This window comes from Triturus cristatus, chromosome 7 (assembly GCF_964204655.1).
Source record: "Triturus cristatus chromosome 7, aTriCri1.1, whole genome shotgun sequence".
Lineage (NCBI taxonomy): Eukaryota > Metazoa > Chordata > Amphibia > Caudata > Salamandridae > Triturus > Triturus cristatus.
The window spans coordinates 98219353-98240094 of NC_140590.1; the positions used below are offsets into that span (position 1 = coordinate 98219353).

The window sequence follows — 20742 nt, forward strand, 5'->3', positions numbered from 1 at the left end:
TGTACATGTTGTCCCCTCTAGAAGGGTGGGATCCTACTCCCACACCAGTTACTAGTGAGGGGGTAGGATTCCAAGTTGTTTGACACCAAACACGACAAGTTTTGATGCAGTCATTCCAAAGTTAGCATTTACCGCGAGGTTATAATGCACTTAAGAGTATATGGTTTAACCGCATCCACAAACAGCAGCAGAGAATAGACTGCCAGCTGCAGAGGGGTCCTGCTCAGGCAGAAGCACCCCCTCACATAGTAAACCAAGCACCCTGCCCTTGGGATTGATAGGGCCTACCATAGGGGTGACTGATAGGTTTATATGTGTGTGTGTATGGTGAGATATAGGAACCTATACCTCAGTGAGGAGTGCTAACACTACCTCACACAGGCTGCAGTAGCAGGCCTGTGGTGTCAGATTGTGAGTGCTTCCCAGGGGTGGCATAATACATGCTGCAGCCCCTGGTAGGCCTGTGAAGTACCAATGCCCTAGGTACCTAAGGTACCATATACTAGGGGCTCATAAGGTACCACAGTATCCAATCACTAGTGCATCTAATATGCACACCAATCATTTTAGGGAGTAAGCAGATAGGCTGGGGTCCTGGATAGCTGGATCCCAGCCAGACTAGTCAAAAACCATTCAAACACCAGAAAAAAAGTGGGGGCAACCATATAGTCAGATTCCACCTTCCTTCATAACCCCCCCCCCCCCCCCAAACGAAAGGAGATAAGGCTAACCTTGCCCAGTTAAGCCTTTATTTCCTGAGTTGCCATATAAGGAAGAACCTGCACTAGCATGGTTGCTCCCTGTCTCATGGTCCACTTGGGAAATCCTACCCCAAGGGGTTTTGGAGTTTCTCCAAAGTCTAGGGAAATTACCTGTATTGTTTTCTGGTACAGAAGTAGGCTGGTGGGGTGTCTGAGTCGGGAAGTGAGGCCCTATTTGGGGTGGTCTCAACTTCCTCAGCACACTGGTCACCATGGAAGCCTTTCTGTCCATGACTGTGTCATATCTGGCCCTAAGGGTCAACCTCTGGCTGCCTACAGCTGGGGGTTGGGTCCCTCTGGTTGGAATAGTGGAGGGCATTGGAAGGTTTGAGGCAACTATGCCCCAGGTTTCCCTGTGCCCAACAAAGTCCATCTGGGGGGTACCTGTACCTAGGGGTAAGGGGGATCCCTCAGTTTGTAGAGGATTTTTCACCTGGCTAGAGCTACTCTGCTGGGTGTCCCTAATCTGCTGATGAGGGGGTTCCTCTGGGCAGGGGCCCACTAGGGGTCCACTGACCTCTGCAGCCCTGGGCTGACTGAGGCAGGGTAGAGAGGGGCAGGATACCTGCTCCAGACTGGGTGCCACCTTGGAAGGATCCCCTGCCATCAGAGATGTGGCCAAGACAGGCCTGACCACTTCTGGGGCAGTTACTTCACAAGGGGCAGGGGCAGTTCCCTTAGAATGCTGACCCCTACCTTTAGTCTGGTGGGGGGAGGACAGTTCCTCACCCCCTATGCTCTCTGTTTGTGTGGAGTGATCCATAGTTTCAGGCTTCACTCCCCTTACTTTCTCCTGGGGTGGAGGTGAGGCCCTCAGGGTCTCATCCACTCTCAGGGATGCCTAACATTCTTAAATGGGCATTGTGGTCTACCTCAGCCCAGGCTGAGATCTCTAGATCATTCCCCAGTAAACAATCTACAGGCAAGGTTGGGGACACTGCCACTCTCTTGGGGCCAGTGACCCCTCCCCAGCTGAGATTTACTACTGCCATGGGATGGTCTGTCCTAACTCCATCAATATTGGTCACCTGGTAGCTAAACTCAGGTAAAAGCTGTTCTAGGGGCACTAGTCTCCTTGTCACCATGGTGACACTAGCCCCTGTGTCCCTGTAGGCCACAGCCTTCTGACCATTGATCATGGGCTCTTGTCTGTACCTGCCCAAGATATTGGGAGTCATGGTAAAGTTGGCAAACCCCATGCCACCATCACAGACTAGAGTTGCTGGTGTAGGGGACCTGGTTAGGCCAGAGTCCACCTGGGTTCCCCAAGAAAGCCCAACTAATTTTTTGGGTGCACTCCCACCACCTGGGGGATTACTACTGGTAGTAACAGGAGGTGTTGGAGCTGCATTGGGAGGAACATTTTCTTTATTGCCATTCTTTGGACAGCTGGAGTCAGTTTTCCAGTGTCCAGGTTGCTGGCACACATGGCAATATGGTTTCTTATTGGAAAAGGAAGGATTTTGGGACCCACCCCCAGAACTGGGTTTTTGGGGCCCTTCAGAGGACTTTTCTGTTTTATCATCCCAACCTTTCTCTTTGGGCTTAGTGGAATCTTTCTTCTGGTCACCACCTTGGTTCTTGGGCCTAACCCTCGTTCTGACCCATTTGTCTGCCTTCTTTCCCAATTCTTGGGGAGAGGTCAGATCAGAGTCCACCAGGTACTGGTGTAAGAGTTGGTTTTGACAATTATTAAGGATCTGCTCTCTCATAATCAAATTATACAATCCCTTAAAGTCAGTGACTCTACTGCCAACTATCCAACCCTCCAGAGCCTTGTTAGCACAATCTACAAAGTCCACCCAATCCTGAGTCTGTGCTTTCTGGGTGTCTCTGAACTTGGACCTGTACTGTTCAGTGGTTAAGCCAAACCCATCTATTAATGCACTCTTCAGGGATTCATAATCATTAGCATCCTCTTCTCTAATAGTGAGGAGCTTGTCTCTACCTTTATCTGAAAAGGAGAGCCACAAGATTGCTGCCCACTGTTTCTGGGGGACCTGTTGAACTTTACAGGCCCTCTCCATAGCAGTTATCCATTTTTGGATATCATCCCCACTCTGGTAGGGAGGAACAACCTTGGACAGGTTCCTATGGTCAGGAGTATAATCTCTGTTTCTAGGGACACTGTTGCTGCCACCAGGGGTATCTAACCCCTCCTTCTTTAAAGCTCTTTGGAGCTCGAAGGCTTCCCTATCTAAGGCCAGTTGCTTGGTTCTGAGAGCAAGCCTAGCTTCCTCATACTGCAGCAATTTGTACCTTCTCTCAGAAGAGGTCTCCCTGGGAAAGTTGGAGTTCTTCTGTGGAACAAATTCTCTTCCAGAGTGGTATGAATGGTCAGAGTCCCTTGAGGGCGACCTAGGCCTCTCTCCCACTCTTTCAGTTCTCTTAGGGAAAATTCCTCTGTTCCTTTCAGACTCTTGTGAGTCTGGCCCATCATCCACAGACTCCAGGTCATCATGAATTTCATCATCAGACCCAGAGACTATGTTTGACCCACCCCCTGATCCAGACCCACTTGCTCCTAGAGCTTGTTTCAGGTCATCTGCTACTAGCAGATCTATCAGGTGCTGTGATGAGGGACTCCTGCCCACCCTCAGATGTCTTTCAAAGCATACGGCCTTTAACTCAGTATAGGCAATATCTTTGTACTGAGATGGGATGGACCCACTGGCTCCATCCTGGTGAGGCATACTAGTGTTGTGCAGTGTTGTACTACCTACACTAGTTGTGGCCTACTGATCCTAACTTGAGCTGTAGCAAGGGTGTGCTTATCCCTTCACAAACAGCTCTAAGTTCAGTAGAACTTATTGATACTAGCTTGACTTTATATGTACCTTGAGTACCTTAAGTGGTTTTCAGTTAGTAATTCAAATAGAGATTTTCTGGTAAAGCAATGGCAAGCTGGAATCCCACACGCTGCCCACCAATGTGAGAAGTTGGCCTGGCATATGCTGGTCACTGGTAAGAGTATCCACCTTGCACCAGTCCAATTCGACTCTTGGTAGATAGGTTTAAAGACAACCTTTTAAAGAAAGCTATCCTAGTGGTAGCTGTGGAGAGCAGCCTTCAGGCTAAGTCTCTGAGGAATGTAAAGCAGCTTGTTTTACCTTATAATCTCTTGAATTACCAAATGAAAAGACACCACACAGGTATATATATCAAATATATATGTATTTATTACTAAATATACTCTACTAATCTCTTTATGAGATTAGAGCCAGGTAAACATTCAAAAGATCAACAGTTCTCAATAAATTAAGCACAAATATGGCTGTAGCCCTAGGGGCGTACCAGACCATATACTAAGAAACTGGTATAACAAACACGACAAGCAAAATGAAGAGGCCTAGGGCCTTGGGAATCGCTGGGGCTTCACTTCTGCAGTGTTAGCAGGTAAGTAATCAGCCTACAGGAGACGCGTACAGTGTCTAAACACACACGCGGGATTCTCATACGTTTCAATGGCAAATGTCGTGGTTTGTATTTTTCAGTCCTAGGGCACTTCGGAGTTGACAACAAGCAAACAACTTACAGGGTAAGTATTTCGATAGCCAATGCACAATTGGACACCTTTATGCAAGAGTTACCTCACCCAGGGAAGCTGGGTGCATAGGTGTCCTTTGGTGTCGGGTCGCGATGCTGTTTTCAATGGAGATCACTGAAGACTTGCTGCTTGTGTCGTCGAGAGAAGTGTCCGCTGGAATCGGAAGATGGATAGGAGTTGCAGAAGACCTAGAAATTGAGGGGACAGAGTTCAAAGTCACTTGCCAGTGACCGGTGGCCAGCAAGATGGATGACCACAGCTGTCGCGTCGCTTCAGGTCGCTGATGTCGTTTTGTCTCTTCGCTCACGAGGTCCAAGAGAGATCGATGAGGACCAGCAGCTGGATTCAGGAGGTCCCATGACGTCTGCAGCTGTTGACAGTGTCGGCACTCGGATTGGAGTCAACAAACCTTGGCAACTGCAAGTCTTGTGTGGATGGAAGATTGTCGATGGATCAGACCAACAAGGTCCGATGGACTTACCCAGCAAGGGTAAGTGAGGGCAGGCCCAGAGCAACCAGGCAAGCCCTTGAAGTTGAAGCAGAAGTCTTCTGGAGAGTTACTAGCCAACGGGCAAGCAACCGCGAAGATGCCTTGGCAGGAAAAGTTGACCAGTAGCCCGCGGTCACTCAGGATGAGGTAGGCCGCTGATTTTCGGAACTAGACCTGCTAGGGACTTGGACATCAAGTGGTCCAAAGCACAAAGTTGTAGCACGTAGATTAGGGCTTGCACTTGAAATCAGTGCACGGTTCCCTGGTATTGCTGTTCCTCGTTACTCGTGGGGTCCTGATGCCACAGCTTCACTGGGGACTCAAAATGGCCATCGAAAGGTCAGGAAATCTGCTTCAGGGGACGCAGGGACTTCGGGCTCCGGCGGGAGCGGTAAAGTTTGCAACCAAAGTTCAGTAGTTTTGGTGCCTGCCAAGCAGGGGAGTCACTCCTTGACTCCAAGGGAGATCCTTCGGTCTTCTAGAGATAGTAGAACGTTGAAGGGCCAGGATTCTTCTTCTTAGAGCGTCGTCCAGGTGTAATCTAAATTGCATTGGCAATGTGTGGTATCTTATACTGATAAAATGGGAGGGACTAGCTCTATGGCCACTCCTCTAGGAGGGCCAGGGTAGTGGGTGGTTACACCCACTTCCCTTTGTCCAGTTTCGCGCCAGGACAGGGGCAGGCAGCCCCTGAACCGGTTTGAGCTGGCATATGCACAGAGGAGCCTACTGCTCCTCCAGTGCAGGACTTCAAAGCACTCTAAGAGTGCACCCACCCAGCTGCAATACACTAAATCCTGTCTGGGAGGTGGTGACACCTCCCTGTGACAGGAAACCCTTTGTTGGGCTCCCTCCACTGCGAGTTTCGGTCAGCAGCAGGAGGGCAGCCCGGTGTCTGTGCTGGTGGCATCCATTTTGTGATGCCAGGGCTCTGAAAGATTTCTACCGTGTAGTATAGTGTGTACATGTCGTCCCCTCTTGAAGGGTGGGATCCTACTCCCACACCAGTTACTGGTGTGGGGGTAGGATTCCAAGTTGTTTGACACCAAACACGACATGTTTTGATGCTGTCATTCCAAAGTTAGCATTTACCGCGAGGTTATAATGCACTTAAGATTATATGGTTTAACCACATCCACAAACAGCAGCAGAGAATAGACTCTGCCAGCTGCAGAGGGGTCCTGCTCAGGCAGAAGCACCCCCTCACATAGTAAACCAAGCACCCTGCCCTTGGGATTGATAGGGCCTACCATAGGGGTGACTGATAGGTTTATATGTGTGTGTGTATGATGAGATATAGGAACCTATACCTCAGTGAGGAGTGCTAACACTACCTCACACAGGCTGCAGTAGCAGGCCTGTGGTGTCAGATTGTGAGTGCTTCCCAGGGGTGGCATAATACATGCTGCAGCCCCTGGTAGGCCTGTGAAGTACCAATGCCCTAGGTACCTAAGGTACCATATACTAGGGGCTCATAAGGTACCACAGTATCCAATCACTAGTGCATCTAATATGCACACCAATCATTTTAGGGAGTAAGCAGATAGGCTGGGGTCCTGGATAGCTGGATCCCAGCCAGACTAGTCAAAAACCATTCAAACACCAGGAAAAAAGTGGGGGCAACCATATAGTCAGATTCCACCTTCCTTCATAACCCCCCCCCCCCCAAACGAAAGGAGATAAGGCTAACCTTGCCCAGTTAAGCCTTTATTTCCTGAGTGGCCATATAAGGAAGAACCTGCACTAGCATGGTTGCTCCCTGTCTCATGGTCCACTTGGGAAATCCTACCCCAAGGGGTTTTGGAGATTCTCCAAAGTCTAGGGAAATTACCTGTATTGCTTTCTGGTACAGAAGTAGGCTGGTGGGGTGTCTGAGTCGGGAAGTGAGGCCCTATTTGGGGTGGTCTCAACTTCCTCAGCACACTGGTCACCATGGAAGCCTTTCTGTCCATGACTGTGTCATATCTGGCCCTAAGGGTCAACCTCTGGCTGCCTACAGCTGGGGGTTGGGTCCCTCTGGTTGGAATAGTGGAGGGCATTGGAAGGTTTGGGGCAACTATGCCCCAGGTTTCCCTGTGCCCAACAAAGTCCATCTGGGGGGTACCTGTACCTAGGGGTAAGGGGGATCCCTCAGTTTGTAGAGGAATTTTCACCTGGCTAGAGCTACTCTGCTGGGTGTCCCTAATCTGCTGATGAGGGGGTTCCTCTGGGCAGGGACCCACTAGGGGTCCACTGACCTCCCTGACATCTGCAGCCCTGGGCTGACTGAGGCAGGGTAGAGAGGGGCAGGATACCTGCTCCAGACTGGGTGCCACCTTGGAAGGATCCCCTGCCATCAGAGTTGTGGCCAAGACAGGCCTGACTACTTCTGGGGCAGTTACTTCACAAGGGGCAGGGGCAGTTCCCTTATAAAGCTGACCCCTACCTTTAGTCTGGTGGGGGGGGGGGACTGTTCCTCACCCCCTATGCTCTCTGTTTGTGTGGAGTGATCCATAGTTTCAGGCTTCACTCCCCTTACTTTCTCCTCTGGTAGAGGTGAGGCCCTCAGGGTCTCATCCACTCTCTCAGGGATGCCTAACATTCTTAAATGGGCATTGTGGTCTACCTCAGCCCAGGCTGAGATCTCTAGATCATTCCCCAGTAAACAATCTACAGGCAAGGTTGGGGACACTGCCACTCTCTTGGGGCCAGTGACCCCTCCCCAGCTGAGATTTACTACTGCCATGGGATGGTCTGTCCTAACTCCATCAATATTGGTCACCTGGTAGCTAAACTCAGGTAAAAGCTGTTCTAGGGGCGCTAGTCTCCTTGTCACCATGGTGACACTAGCCCCTGTGTCCCTGTAGGCCACAGCCTTCTGACCATTGATCATGGGCTCTTGTCTGTACCTGCCCAAGATATTGGGACTCATGGTAAAGTTGGCAAACCCCATGCCACCATCACAGACTAGAGTTGCTGGTGTAGGGGACCTGGTTAGGCCAGAGTCCACCTGTGTTCCCCAAGAAAGCTCAACTAATTTTTTGGGTGCACTCCCACCACCTGGGGTATTACTACTGGTAGTAACAGGAGGTGTTGGAGCTGCATTGGGAGGAACATTTTCTTTATTGCCATTCTTTGGACAGCTGGAGTCAGTTTTCCAGTGTCCAGGTTGCTGGCACACATGGCAATATGGTTTCCTATTGGAAGAGGAAGGATTTTGGGACCCACCCCCAGAACTGGGTTTTTGGGGCCCTTCAGAGGACTTTTCTGTTTTATCATCCCCACCTTTCTCTTTGGGCTTAGTGGAATCTTTCTTCTGGTCACCACCTTGGTTCTTGGGCCTAACCCTGGTTCTGACCCATTTGTCTGACTTCTTTCCCAATTCTTGGGGAGAGGTCAGATCAGAGTCCACCAGGTACTAGTGTAAGAGTTGGTTTTGACAATTATTAAGGATCTGCTCTCTCATAATCAAATTATACAATCCCTTAAAGTCAGTGACTCTACTGCCAACTATCCAACCCTCCAGAGCCTTGGTAGCACAATCTACAAAGTCCACCCAATTCTGAGTCTGTGCTTTCTGGGTGTCTCTGAACTTGAACCTGTACTGTTCAGTGGTTAAGCCAAACCCATCTATGAATGCACTCTTCAGGGATTCATAATCATTAGCATCCTCTTCTCTAATAGTGAGGAGCTTGTCTCTACCTTTATCTGAAAAGGAGAGCCACAAGATTGCTGCCCACTGTTTCTGAGGGACCTGTTGAACTTTACAGGCCCTCTCCATAGCAGTTATCCATTTGAGGATATCCTCCCCACTCTGGTAGGGAGGAACAACCTTGGACAGGTTCCTATGGTCAGGAGTATAATCTCTGTTTCTAGGGACTGTGTTGCTGCCACCAGGGGTATCTAACCCCTCCTTCTTTGAAGCTCTTTGGAGCTCGAAGGCTTCCCTATCTAAGGCCAATTGCTTGGTTCTGAGAGCAAGCCTAGCTTCCTCATACTGCAGCAATTTGTACCTTCTCTCAGAAGAGGTCTCCCTGGGAAAGTTGGAGTTCTTCTGTGGAACAAATTCTCTTCCAGAGTGGTATGAATGGTCAGAGTCCCTTGAGGGCGACCTAGGCCTCTCTCCCACTCTGTAAGTTCTCTTAGGGAGAATTCCTCTGTTCTTTTCAGGCTCTTGTGAGTCTGGCCCATCATCCACAGACTCCAGGTCATCATGAATTTCATCATCAGACCCAGAGACTATGTTTGACCCACCCCCTGATCCAGACCCACTTGCTCCTAGAGCTTGTTTCAGGTCATCTGCTACTAGCAGATCTATCAGGTGCTGTGATGAGGGACTCCTGCCCACCCTCAGATGTCTTTCAAAGCATAAGGCCTTTAACTCAGTATAGGCAATATCTTTGTACTGAGATGGGATGGACCCACTGGCTCCATCCTGGTGAGGCATACTAGTGTTGTGCAGTGTTGTACTACCTACACTAGTTGTGGCCTACTGATCCTAACTTGAGCTGTAGCAAGGGTGTGCTTATCCCTTCACAAACAGCTCTAAGTTCAGTAGAACTTATTGATACTAGCTTGACTTTATATGTACCTTGAGTACCTTAAGTGGTTTTCAGTTAGTATTTCAAATAGAGATTTTCTGGTAAAGCAATGGCAAGCTGGAATCCCACACGCTGCCCACCAATGTGAGAAGTTGGCCTGGCATATGCTGGTCACTGGTTATAGTGGCCACCTTGCACCAGTCCAATTCGACTCTTGGTAGATAGGTTTAAAGACAACCTTTTAAAGAAAGCTATCCTAGTGGTAGCTGTGGAGAGCAGCCTTCAGGCTAAGTCTCTGAGGAATGTAAAGCAGCTTGTTTTACCTTATAATCTCTTGAATTACCAAATGAAAAGACACCTCACAGGTATATATATCAAATATATATGTATTTATTACTAAATATACTCTACTAATCTCTTTATGAGATTAGAGCCAGGTAAACATTCAAAAGATCAACAGTTCTCAATAAATTAAGCACAAATATGGCGGTAGCCCTAGGGGCGTACCAGACCATATACTAAGAAAATGGTATAACAAACTCGACAAGCAAAATGAAGAGGCCTAGGGCCTTGGGAATCGCTGGGGCTTCACTTCTGCAGTGATAGCAGGTAAGTAATCAGCCTACAGGAGACGCGTGCAGTGTCTAAACACACACGCGGGATTCTCATACGTTTCAATGGCACATGTCGCGGTTTGTATTTTTCAGTCCTAGGGCACTTCGGAGTGGACAACAAGCAAACAACTTACAGGGTAAGTATTTCGATAGCCAATGCACACTTGGACACCTTTATGCAAGAGTTACCTCACCCAGGGAAGCGGGTGCATAGGTGTCCTTTGGTGTCGGGTCGCGATGCTGTTTTCAATGGAGATCACTGAAGACTTGCTGCTTGTGTCATCGAGAGAAGTGTCCGCTGGAATCCAAAGATGGATTGGAGTTGCAGAAGACCTAGAAATTGAGGGGACAGAGTTCAAAGTCACTTGCCAGTGACCGGTGGCCAGCAAGATGGATGACCACAGCTGTCGCGTCGCTTCAGGTCGCTGATGTCGTTTTGTCTCTTCGCTCACGAGGTCCAGGAGAGATCGATGAAGACCAGCAGCTGGATTTGGGAGGTCACACGACGTCTGCAGCTGTTGACGGTGTCGGCACTCGGATTGGAGTCAACAAACCTTGGCAACTGCAAGTCTTGTGTGGATGGAAGATTGTCGATGGATCAGACCAACAAGGTCCGATGGACTTACCCAGTGAGGGTAAGTGAGGGCAGTCCCAGAGCAACCAGGCAAGCCCTAGAAGTTGAAGCAGAAGTCTTCTGGAGAGTTACTAGCCAACGGGCAAGCAACCGCGAAGACGCCTTGGCAGGAAAAGTTGACCAGTAGTCCGCGGTCACTCAGGACAAGGTAGGCTGCTGATTTTCGGAACTAGACCTGCTAGGGACTTGGACATCAAGTGGTCCAAAGCACAAAGTTGTAGCACGTAGATTAGGGCTTGCACTCGAAATCAGTGCACGGTTCCCTTGTATTGCTGTTCCTCCTCACTCGTGGGGTCCAGATGCCAGAGCTTCGCTGGGGACTCAAAATGGCCGTCAAGAGGTCAGGAAATCTGCTTCAGGGGACGCAGAGACTTCGGGCTCCGGCGGGAGTGGTAAAGTTTGCAACCGTAGTTCAGTAGTTTTGGTGCCTGCCAAGCAGGGGAGTCACTCCTTGACTCCAAGGGAGATCCTTCGGTCTTCTAGAGATAGTAGAACGTTGAAGGGCCAGGATTCTTCTTCTTAGAGCATCGTCCAGGTGTAATCTAAATTGCATTGGCAATGTGTGGTATCTTATACTGATAAGATGGGAGGGACTAGCTCTAAGGCCACTCCTCTAGGAGGGCCAGGGTTGTGGGTGGTTACACCCACTTCCCTTTGTCCAGTTTCGCACCAGGACAGGGGCAGGCAGCCCCTGAACCGGTTTTAGCTGGCATATGCACAGAGGAGCCTACTGCTCCCCCAGTGCAGGACTTCAAAGCACTCTAAGAGTGCACCCACCCAGCTCCAATACACTAAATCCTGTCTGGGAGGTGGTGACACCTCCCTGTGACAGGAAACCCTTTGTTGGGCTCCCTCCACTGCGAGTTTCGGTCAGCAGCAGGAGGGCAGCCCGGTGTCTGTGCTAGTGGCATCCATTTTGTGATGCCAGGGCTCTGAAAGATTTCTACCGTGTAGTATAGTGTGTACATGTCGTCCCCTCTAGAAGGGTGGGATCCTACTCCCACACCAGTTACTGGTGTGGGGGTAGGATTCCAAGTTGTTTGACACCAAACACGACATGTTTTGATGCAGTCATTCCAAAGTTAGCATTTACCGCGAGGTTATAATGCACTTAAGAGTATATGGTTTAACCGCATCCACAAACAGCAGCAGAGAATAGACTCTGCCAGCTGCAGAGGGGTCCTGCTCAGGCAGAAGCACCCCCTCACATAGTAAACCAAGCATCCTGCCCTTGGGATTGATAGGACCTACCATAGGGGTGACTGATAGGTTTATATGTGTGTGTGTATAGTGAGATATAGGAACCTATACCTCAGTGAGGAGTGCTAACACTACCTCACACAGGCTGCAGTAGCAGGCCTGTGGTGTCAGATTGTGAGTGCTTCCCAGGGGTGGCATAATACATGCTGCAGCCCCTGGTAGGCCTGTGAAGTACCAATGCCCTAGGTACCTAAGGTACCATATACTAGGGGCTCATAAGGTACCACAGTATCCAATCACTAGTGCATCTAATATGCACACCAATCATTTTAAGGAGTAAGCAGATAGGCTGGGGTCCTGGATAGCTGGATCCCAGCCAGACTAGTCAAAAACCATTCAAACACCAGGAAAAAAGTGGGGGCAACCATATAGTCAGATTCCACCTTCCTTCAAGGACTGCGGACTCTGACTGTGGCTGCCTGTCTGCCATTTGCCCCCAGACCCTGTGGGTGTGACTAAATCCCCCTGAGTGTGCGTGCTAGGAGGTGTGCGCTGTTCCTTACTTAGGGGTGTGCTGGATGTGTCTGTTGGGGTGCGTGCCTGTGGCTGTCTGTGTGTGCGTTGGTCAGGCATGGGAGAGGGCAGTGTGGATGGGTCCGGGGTAGGGAGGGGATGGAGCAGCGCAGGAGAGAAACTGCTTCCATCAGTGAAGAGTCCATGGACCGCAGAATCCTGCTTTGGCCAGACATCGTTGATAACATGCCCTCCACGAACGACACCAACTGTGTGTGAGCGAGCTGCTCACCACCAACTTTGCCGCTGCCCCACCCCCTGTGGTGAATACGTCCAGTCCTGCACCCACCACACCTACCCAACCCACTCCTGTCCCTGCGGTGCCTGGTACTACCACTGATGATGCCCCCCCCCGGTCGACAAACCTTGAGGTGACTTTGTGCAGACAAAGTAGGGGTGGACACAGTCGCATACGTCCACCCTTGGACTCGAACTATGGACTGGCCATTTGCCTTTGTAAATAGTGTATTCTTCAAATTTTTATTTGTGTACTGAATAAAGCCTTTTCATTTAGTTTCAACACTATTGCATTTCAGGTATTGATGTTGGTGATGAGGCCCATGAAGTTGGGGTTCTGGTAATGTGTTAGGGTTCTGATAAATGTTTTAGTATGATGGTCATGAGGTGGACCATGGTATCTGTGTGCCATCACAATGTCTGTGAAAATATTAATTGGTAGTGTGTGTTCCTTTGGATTGGGAGACATTGTCCCAAAGAGTGTTCCTTCCTCTGTGGCACCTGACATGTTCCCTGCAAACAGTTGCACAATTGTTGTGCTGACCTGTGTCAACATATCCTTTGTTGGTGACGGATCCCTTCAACAATGGCCATGCATGCTCCCCGATGTCTCCTGCTGAATCGTCTGTGCCATCCTTGCCAGTCACTGTACTTGTGTTTTGGGTATGTAGGAATGGCATCAGGGAACAATTGCCCCTTTTCAGCACAATGCATGTGTGTAATCACGGGCTAACACACAAATGGCACGTGTAATGCAGGGTATTTGGGCACCTGACTCACAATTGTGGGCATTGTATCTAGTCGCAGTGAACCCTATTCCTTCCATGAGAGACAACATCTGGGTGGCTGAACCAGCACCTGGACATTCCTATCACTCCTGTGATGTGCGTGACAGTGTGTGTTCCCTTTGGCTAACTTATTTTAGTATGCATTTCCATGACTATACAGTCTGTTGGCATGAAATCCGGGTGTGTATTGTGCAGCATCCGCCATGGGTGGGTATGCATGTGTTGTATGTCCTCACACCCACATGTGGTGTGTCATGCAGTGTGTGAAAGACATCCATACTCCTAGGAGTGGGGCACTGCTGGGAGTCCTCTGCACCCACCCCTCACATGTCTGTCCACTGCTGGGAGTGATATGCACCCACCCCCATATCTCTGTCCACTGCTGGGAGTCCTCTGCACCCACCCCTCATATGTCTGTCCACTGATGGTAGTGATAGGCGCCCACCCCTCATATGTCTGTCCACTGCTGGTAGTGATATGCACCCACCCCCATATCTCTGTCCACTGCTGGGAGTCCTCTGCACCCAACCCTCATATGTCTGTCCACTGCTGGTAGTGATATGCACCCACCCCCATATCTCTGTCCACTGCTGGGAGTCCTCTGCACCCATCCCCATATCTCTATCCACTGCTGGGTGTCCTCTGCACCCACCCCTCATATGTCTGTCCACTGCTGGGAGTCCTCTGCACCCACCCCTCATATGTCTGTCCACTGCTGGTAGTGATATGCACCCACCCCCCATATCTCTGTCCACTGCTGGGAGTCCTCTGCACCCACCCCTCATATGTCTGTCCACTGCTGGTAGTGATATGCACCCACCCCAATGTCTCTGTCCACTGCTGGAGTCCTCTGCACCCACCCCTCACATGTCTGTCCACTGCTGGGAGTGATATGCACCCGCCCCCATATCTCTGTCCACTGCTGGGAGTCCTCTGCACCCACCCCCATATCTCTGTCCACTGCTGGGAGTCCTCTGCACCCACCCCTCATATGTCTGTCCACTGCTGGTAGTGATATGCACCCACCCCCATGTCTCTGTCCACTGCTGGGAGTCCTCTGCACCCACCCCTCACATGTCTGTCCACTGCTGGGAGTGATATGCACCCACCCCCATATCTCTGTCCACTGCTGGGAGACCTCTGCACCCACCCCTCATTTGTCTGTCCACTGCTGGTAGTGATATGCACCCACCCCCATGTCTCTGTCCACTGCTGGGAGTCCTCTGCACCCACCCCTCACATGTCTGTCCACTGCTGGGAGTGATATGCACCCACCCCCATATCTCTGTCCACTGCTGGGAGTCCTCTGCACCCACCCCCATATCTCTGTCCACTGCTGGGAGTCCTCTGCACCCACCCCTCATATGTCTGTCCAGTGCTGGTAGTGATATGCACCCACCCCCATATCTCTGTCCACTGCTGGGAGTCCTCTGCCCCCACCCCTCATATGTCTGTCCACTGCTGGTAGTGATATGCACCCACCCCCATATCTCTGTCCACTGCTGGGAGTCCTCTGCACCCACCCCCATATCTCTATCCACTGCTGGGTGTCCTCTGCACCCACCCCTCATATGTCTGTCCACTGCTGGGAGTCCTCTGCACCCACCCCTCATATGTCTGTCCACTGCTGGTAGTGATATGCACCCACCCCTCATATGTCTGTCCACTGCTGGAAGTCCTCTGCACCCACCCCTCATATGTCTGTCCACTGCTGGTGGTGATATGCACCCACCCCAATGTCTCTGTCCACTGCTGGAGTCCTCTGCACCCACCCCTCACATGTCTGTCCACTGCTGGGAGTGATATGCACCCGCCCCCATATCTCTGTCCACTGCTGGGAGTCCTCTGCACCCACCCCCATATCTCTGTCCACTGCTGGGAGTCCTCTGCACCCACCCCTCATATGTCTGTCCACTGCTGGTAGTGATATGCACCCACCCCCATGTCTCTGTCCACTGCTGGGAGTCCTCTGCACCCACCCCTCACATGTCTGTCCACTGCTGGGAGTGATATGCACCCACCCCCATATCTCTGTCCACTGCTGGGAGACCTCTGCACCCACCCCTCATTTGTCTGTCCACTGCTGGTAGTGATATGCACCCACCCCCATGTCTCTGTCCACTGCTGGGAGTCCTCTGCACCCACCCCTCACATGTCTGTCCACTGCTGGGAGTGATATGCACCCACCCCCATATCTCTGTCCACTGCTGGGAGTCCTCTGCACCCACCCCCATATCTCTGTCCACTGCTGGGAGTCCTCTGCACCCACCCCTCATATGTCTGTCCACTGCTGGTAGTGATATGCACCCACCCCCATGTCTCTGTCCACTGCTGGGAGCCCTCTGCACCCACCCCTCACATGTCTGTCCACTGCTGGGAGTGATATGCACCCACCCCCATGTCTGTCCACTGCTGGGAGTCCTCTGCACCCACCCCTCATATGTCTGTCCATTGCTTGGAGTCCTCTGCACCCACACCTCATATGTCTGTCCACTGCTGGGAGTCCTCTGCACCCACCCCTCACATGTCTGTCCACTGCTGGTAGTGATATGCACCCACCCCCATGTCTCTGTCCACTGCTGGGAGTCCTCTGCACCCACCCCTCACATGTCTGTCCACTGCTGGTAGTGATATGCACCCACCCCCATATCTCTGTCCACTGCTGGGAGTCCTCTGCACCCACCCCCATATCTCTATCCACTGCTGGGAGTCCTCTGCACCCACCCCTCACATGTCTGTCCACTGCTGGGAGTGATATGCACCCACCCCCATATCTCTGTCCACTGCTGGGAGTCCTCTGCACCCACCCCCATATCTCTGTCCACTGCTGGGAGTCCTCTGCACCCACCCCTCATATGTCTGTCCACTGCTGGTAGTGATATGCACCCACCCCCATGTCTCTGTGCACTGCTGGGAGTCCTCTGCACCCACCCCTCACATGTCTGTCCACTGCTGGGAGTGATATGCACCCACCCCCATATCTGTCCACTGCTGGGAGTCCTCTGCACCCACCCCTCATATGTCTGTCCATTGCTTGGAGTCCTCTGCACCCACACCTCATATGTCTGTCCACTGCTGGGAGTCCTCTGCACCCACCCCTCACATGTCTGTCCACTGCTGGCAGTGATATGCACCCACCCCCATGTCTCTGTCCACTGCTGGGAGTCCTCTAGACCCACCCATGCACCCCCTTGGAGCTGTACACTGCTGGCCAGGACCTACACACACAACAATATGAAGGTAACATGCTGGGCCAGTCCTCTATGCCCACATTCCTGGCGTGTGTACGCCTCGTATCCAAAATTTCCTGCTGCCGTAACGGAGTACGTGTGGTACGGGCCGTACCCACGCTTGTATCTGTGGGTACGGTCCGTACCTGAGTACTCATGGGGCCGTAGGGGTACGCACCGTACCCACGCATGTATGCGTGGGTACGGTCTGTACCTAAGTACTTATGGGACCGTAGGGGTACGCACCGTATCCACGTATTCATGCATGGGTACGGTCCGTACCACTGTTGTAATGGTGCCGTAGGGGTACATGTGGTACGCACCGTACCCACGCATTCATGCGTGGGTACAGTCCGTACCCGAGTACTCATGGGGCCGTAGGGGTACGCACCATACCCACGTATTCATGGGTGGGTACGGTCCGTACCCGAGTACTCATGGGGCCGTAGGGGTACGCACCGTACCCACGCATACATGCGTGGGTACGATCCGTACCTGAGTACTCATGGGGCCGTAGGGGTACGCACCATACCCACGTATTCATGCGTGGGTACGGTCCGTACCACTGTTGTAATGGTGCCGTAGGGGTATGTGTGGTACGCACCGTACACGTCCACTTCCGTTGTTGCGGTACGAAGGGGTTGCTGGACATGCCCCCCAAGTGACCAGTCCCAGCTGGTAATGTATGGCCTCCATATTATAGGTTTGTGTTTGCGTATGGGGTATGTTTCCTGGCCCTCACCCCCACCCTGGCCCCTGGGTGTTGTTCTCACCTTCTGCGGCGTGTGCGTCAGGTGCGGTGCACCAGGTCGTAGGACAAGAGGACCGGGATGACACGTACAATGGGGTTCATGGCTGAACGTCGCGTACTGGGGCTCCGTGGCATTGGGTTCTGCTTTCCCGGCAGTTTTTGGCTCCCGTAATCACAGCGAGGTCCGTAGTGACGTCAGTACGAATCGTACTTGCTGGGCCGGAAAACGCGGCTGAAATACGTGCGGACGTCATGTACAAGCAGTTCCGGATCGGAGTCGTGGGTATTTTTTTGCTGTATGGTCTTTTGTACGATTCGTACAGAAAAAGGCTTTCTGTACGAATCGTACTTCCTAGGTTGTAGAATGAGTTTACCTGGTACGAGTCGTACGGAGAAAACGCTCCGTACGACTATTCGTAAAGCGTTTTTCCATGATTGGAATCGGCCCCCATGTATCACCTTTTGGATGTCATGTCTGTGAGCAGGGCTGGTTTAAAGATTTTTGAATCCTCCGGCGGTAAAGGTAACTGCAAGGCCTCTCTAATTTACATAAAGCCAGACATAACAGGAAGTAACATCATTTAACTAAAACACAAAAACCTTAAAGTCAAGATGCAGTGACTGAGTACATAATAACATTCAGAGTACAAAAAACGTGATGAGGATACCGGGGTGGGCATTTACTGGAGAAGCTAATTACCTGTGGGGGTGGGGTGACTGCCATCATTCAGCAGAATGAAAAAAGTACTTCCTTTTAAACATTGACAAGGCAGGAAATGGCAGTGCTGAGCCTAGAGCCAGGCAAATGTATGTCCTAGAAAAGGTATCACTGCAAATTGCTTCTCAATGGCCTGTGAGGGTTCCAAATCCATTCAAGCAAATAAAAATGTTCAGGCTTCTGCTCATAAAACCCTTTGCAATAATGTGTCTCAGGGCTGCAAAGAACTTACAGGCTCAGGGCTCACAAAGCAGTACAATAAGAAGGTAGCAAAATACCGAGGCTCAGAAATCACAAAGCAGTGCTATCTCGCAGGTGACAAAGAACATGAAAGCTAAGCGAAGCAGAACCATCCTTTAGATAACAAGGAAATTACAGGCTCATACTTCACCAAACAGCTAATTATTTAGCTAACAAAGAATTACCATGCTCAAGACTCACAAAGCTTTATCACTCAGGCTCAGTCATTGTAGGAAGCTGACTATACCAAAGTGAGGTATAGTGTGCACAGAGTCCAGTGGATCCCCAAAGGTAGGCAGAGGTAAAAGTAGATAGCTCCTCACTCTCTATTTGTGGTAGTGTGGGCGAGTAGTAAGGCTTTATCAGAGGGTAGTGTTAAGCATTTGTTGTACACGCTCAGGTAAGAAATGATGTCACACACTCAAAGACTGAACTCAGACCAATTTGTTTGTATATAAATATTCTTTTAGTTATTTTATTTCTAGAACCAAACCAGGCCTGGTGCAGGTAAGTGAAATAGCGCTTTGCAGTTATATTGCAGTGGAAATACTATAACAAATCACTATTTAAAATGGACGCCCTAAACACACCTCTTCTGAACACTGATGCGTTATATCTTTCTAAACCCATTTAGGAACCTAGCAAACTGTTAGCCAATCACAAAATGGGTTTAGTACATTAAAAAAGCCATTTAGCAGTTGCAAACCCTGTTATTTTTTTTTATGACATTCTTTGGGACTGCAAAAATGGCTTTGCACATCAGGCCCAAATTACCTCTGCTCATTATGTAGCAGCCTAGCTTACGCTGTGTGTAACTCAATATTAAAATAATGACGTGCATATTTACAGTGCTTTCAGTCTCAAGGTGGGACCTCGTAGCGCTATAAATAGACGTCACTATTCCCCGCTACACCAACCAGGATTCGGTGGTGACTTTCATTATATACAGACATCTGCAGTGACAGCGTTAAATCTCTCGTGACATAAAATCACGCATTTCCCAGATTACTTCAACCTGCATTTATATTTAATTTATGAGGGTGAAAGGCGAACAGGCGGGCAACTAGAGATTTCGGGGGGGGGGGGCTGAAAGAGATTTCGGGGGGGGCTAAGTCTTCCAGCCATAGGCAGAGTGGCTGTTAGAAGGGGTGAAAACACAACAAAAGCATCATTAACGAGTAAATGGTCTTTTAACCCGTTCCGTGCTCATGACGGAACCACTCCGTCATGAGCCACGGTCGCCGTGTGCTCATGACGGAATGGTTCCGTCATGCTGCGGCCGTTGGCGGCCGCTCCGTCCACGCGGCGCTAATTCCCCGCCTGTGCGGGCGATTAGCGCAGTGGGCGGAGTCATGACGGAACCACTCCGTCATGAGCAACGCCCAACCGTGACTCATGACGGAGTGGTTCCGTCATGAGCACGGCACCGCCGTAGTGCCCCCAAAACCCCCCCAGCGCCGCGGTGGAATTCCTGCCGCGGCGAAGGGGTTAAAGACCTGTGAAAGTACTCGGGTGCGGCTGCAATTAGACGGACGCCAGCCCGCGAGGCTGTCTCACACATGAGGTAGGGGGGGGGGCTGAAGCCCGGTGAGCCCAATGGGTGTTGCGCGCCTGAAGGCGAACATGATAGTTGTAGAATACTTTGTCCTTTTCAGACACACTTCTGACCCAGTCCACCCCCTGGTCACTGCTGTCCAAGGAAACAAATGCTGAACAGCTGTGTGTGCGTCGTCGAAGCTGCAGCTGCCCGGGCTAGGGATGGGAGGGTTGGGGAGACTAGAGTCCTTTTGACCCAGGGGGCGTTGTGCACTTCTAGGAACACGTTCCCCCCACAACATACCTTGTGCCAGGAGGACAGCCATCAGCATTCCCGCCAAGGCCACTTTCCCAAAAACCTTCGCGAACTTTCTCTCTTCCATGCCTGCGCTTGCCTTCTTGTTTGTCTGCCAACGAAAACAGATAGCGGCAGAGTGGAGCCAGGACCTGGTGTGAAGTGGCTCCTATTATAAGCACTTGCCAGCGCGCCTTCCCTTCTCTGCCTGCGCCAGAACTGCACATGGGATGAGTTCGGGCGTGGTCCACCTCGACCCCCCCCACACACACACAAACGCGTCACTGTTTCCACAGGGAGTGCCGGGCCCAGCTTTGCCAGTCCCTACCCAGCCCTGCTGGGTAGGGACTGGCAAAGAAATGTGAATTTCTATACTTGACAATTGATCTGCACACAGCTTCTTACAAATATTTCCTCGGCCAAGAACCTCCTTAAAAACCAACTAATGACAACGCAAACTTTCCTCAGACTCCAGCCAATAAATGAATCATGGTGAATTGTTGACAAAGTCCCTCCCACCACCGCCAGCGAAGAGGAATAACACATTGAAAAGCAGCCATATTTGTCCTCGCCTTGAACTTCTCTTTTTTTCACTCGGCAAAAAAGAT

The 20742-nt window shown here is 50.9% G+C and overlaps 1 protein-coding gene across 1 annotated transcript in view; it reads right to left on the reverse strand.

The window, feature by feature from the left end:
• The window catches only part of LOC146808913 (ly6/PLAUR domain-containing protein 3-like), a 448169-nt gene extending 427772 nt beyond the window's left edge, over positions 1-20397 (reverse strand). The window contains exon 1 of the mRNA XM_085615716.1: positions 20144-20397. Within this exon, the coding sequence (XP_085471842.1) occupies positions 20144-20222 (79 nt within the window). The 5' untranslated portion in view covers positions 20223-20397. The remainder of the gene's footprint in view (positions 1-20143) is intronic.
• Positions 20398-20742: the final 345 nt, after the last annotated feature.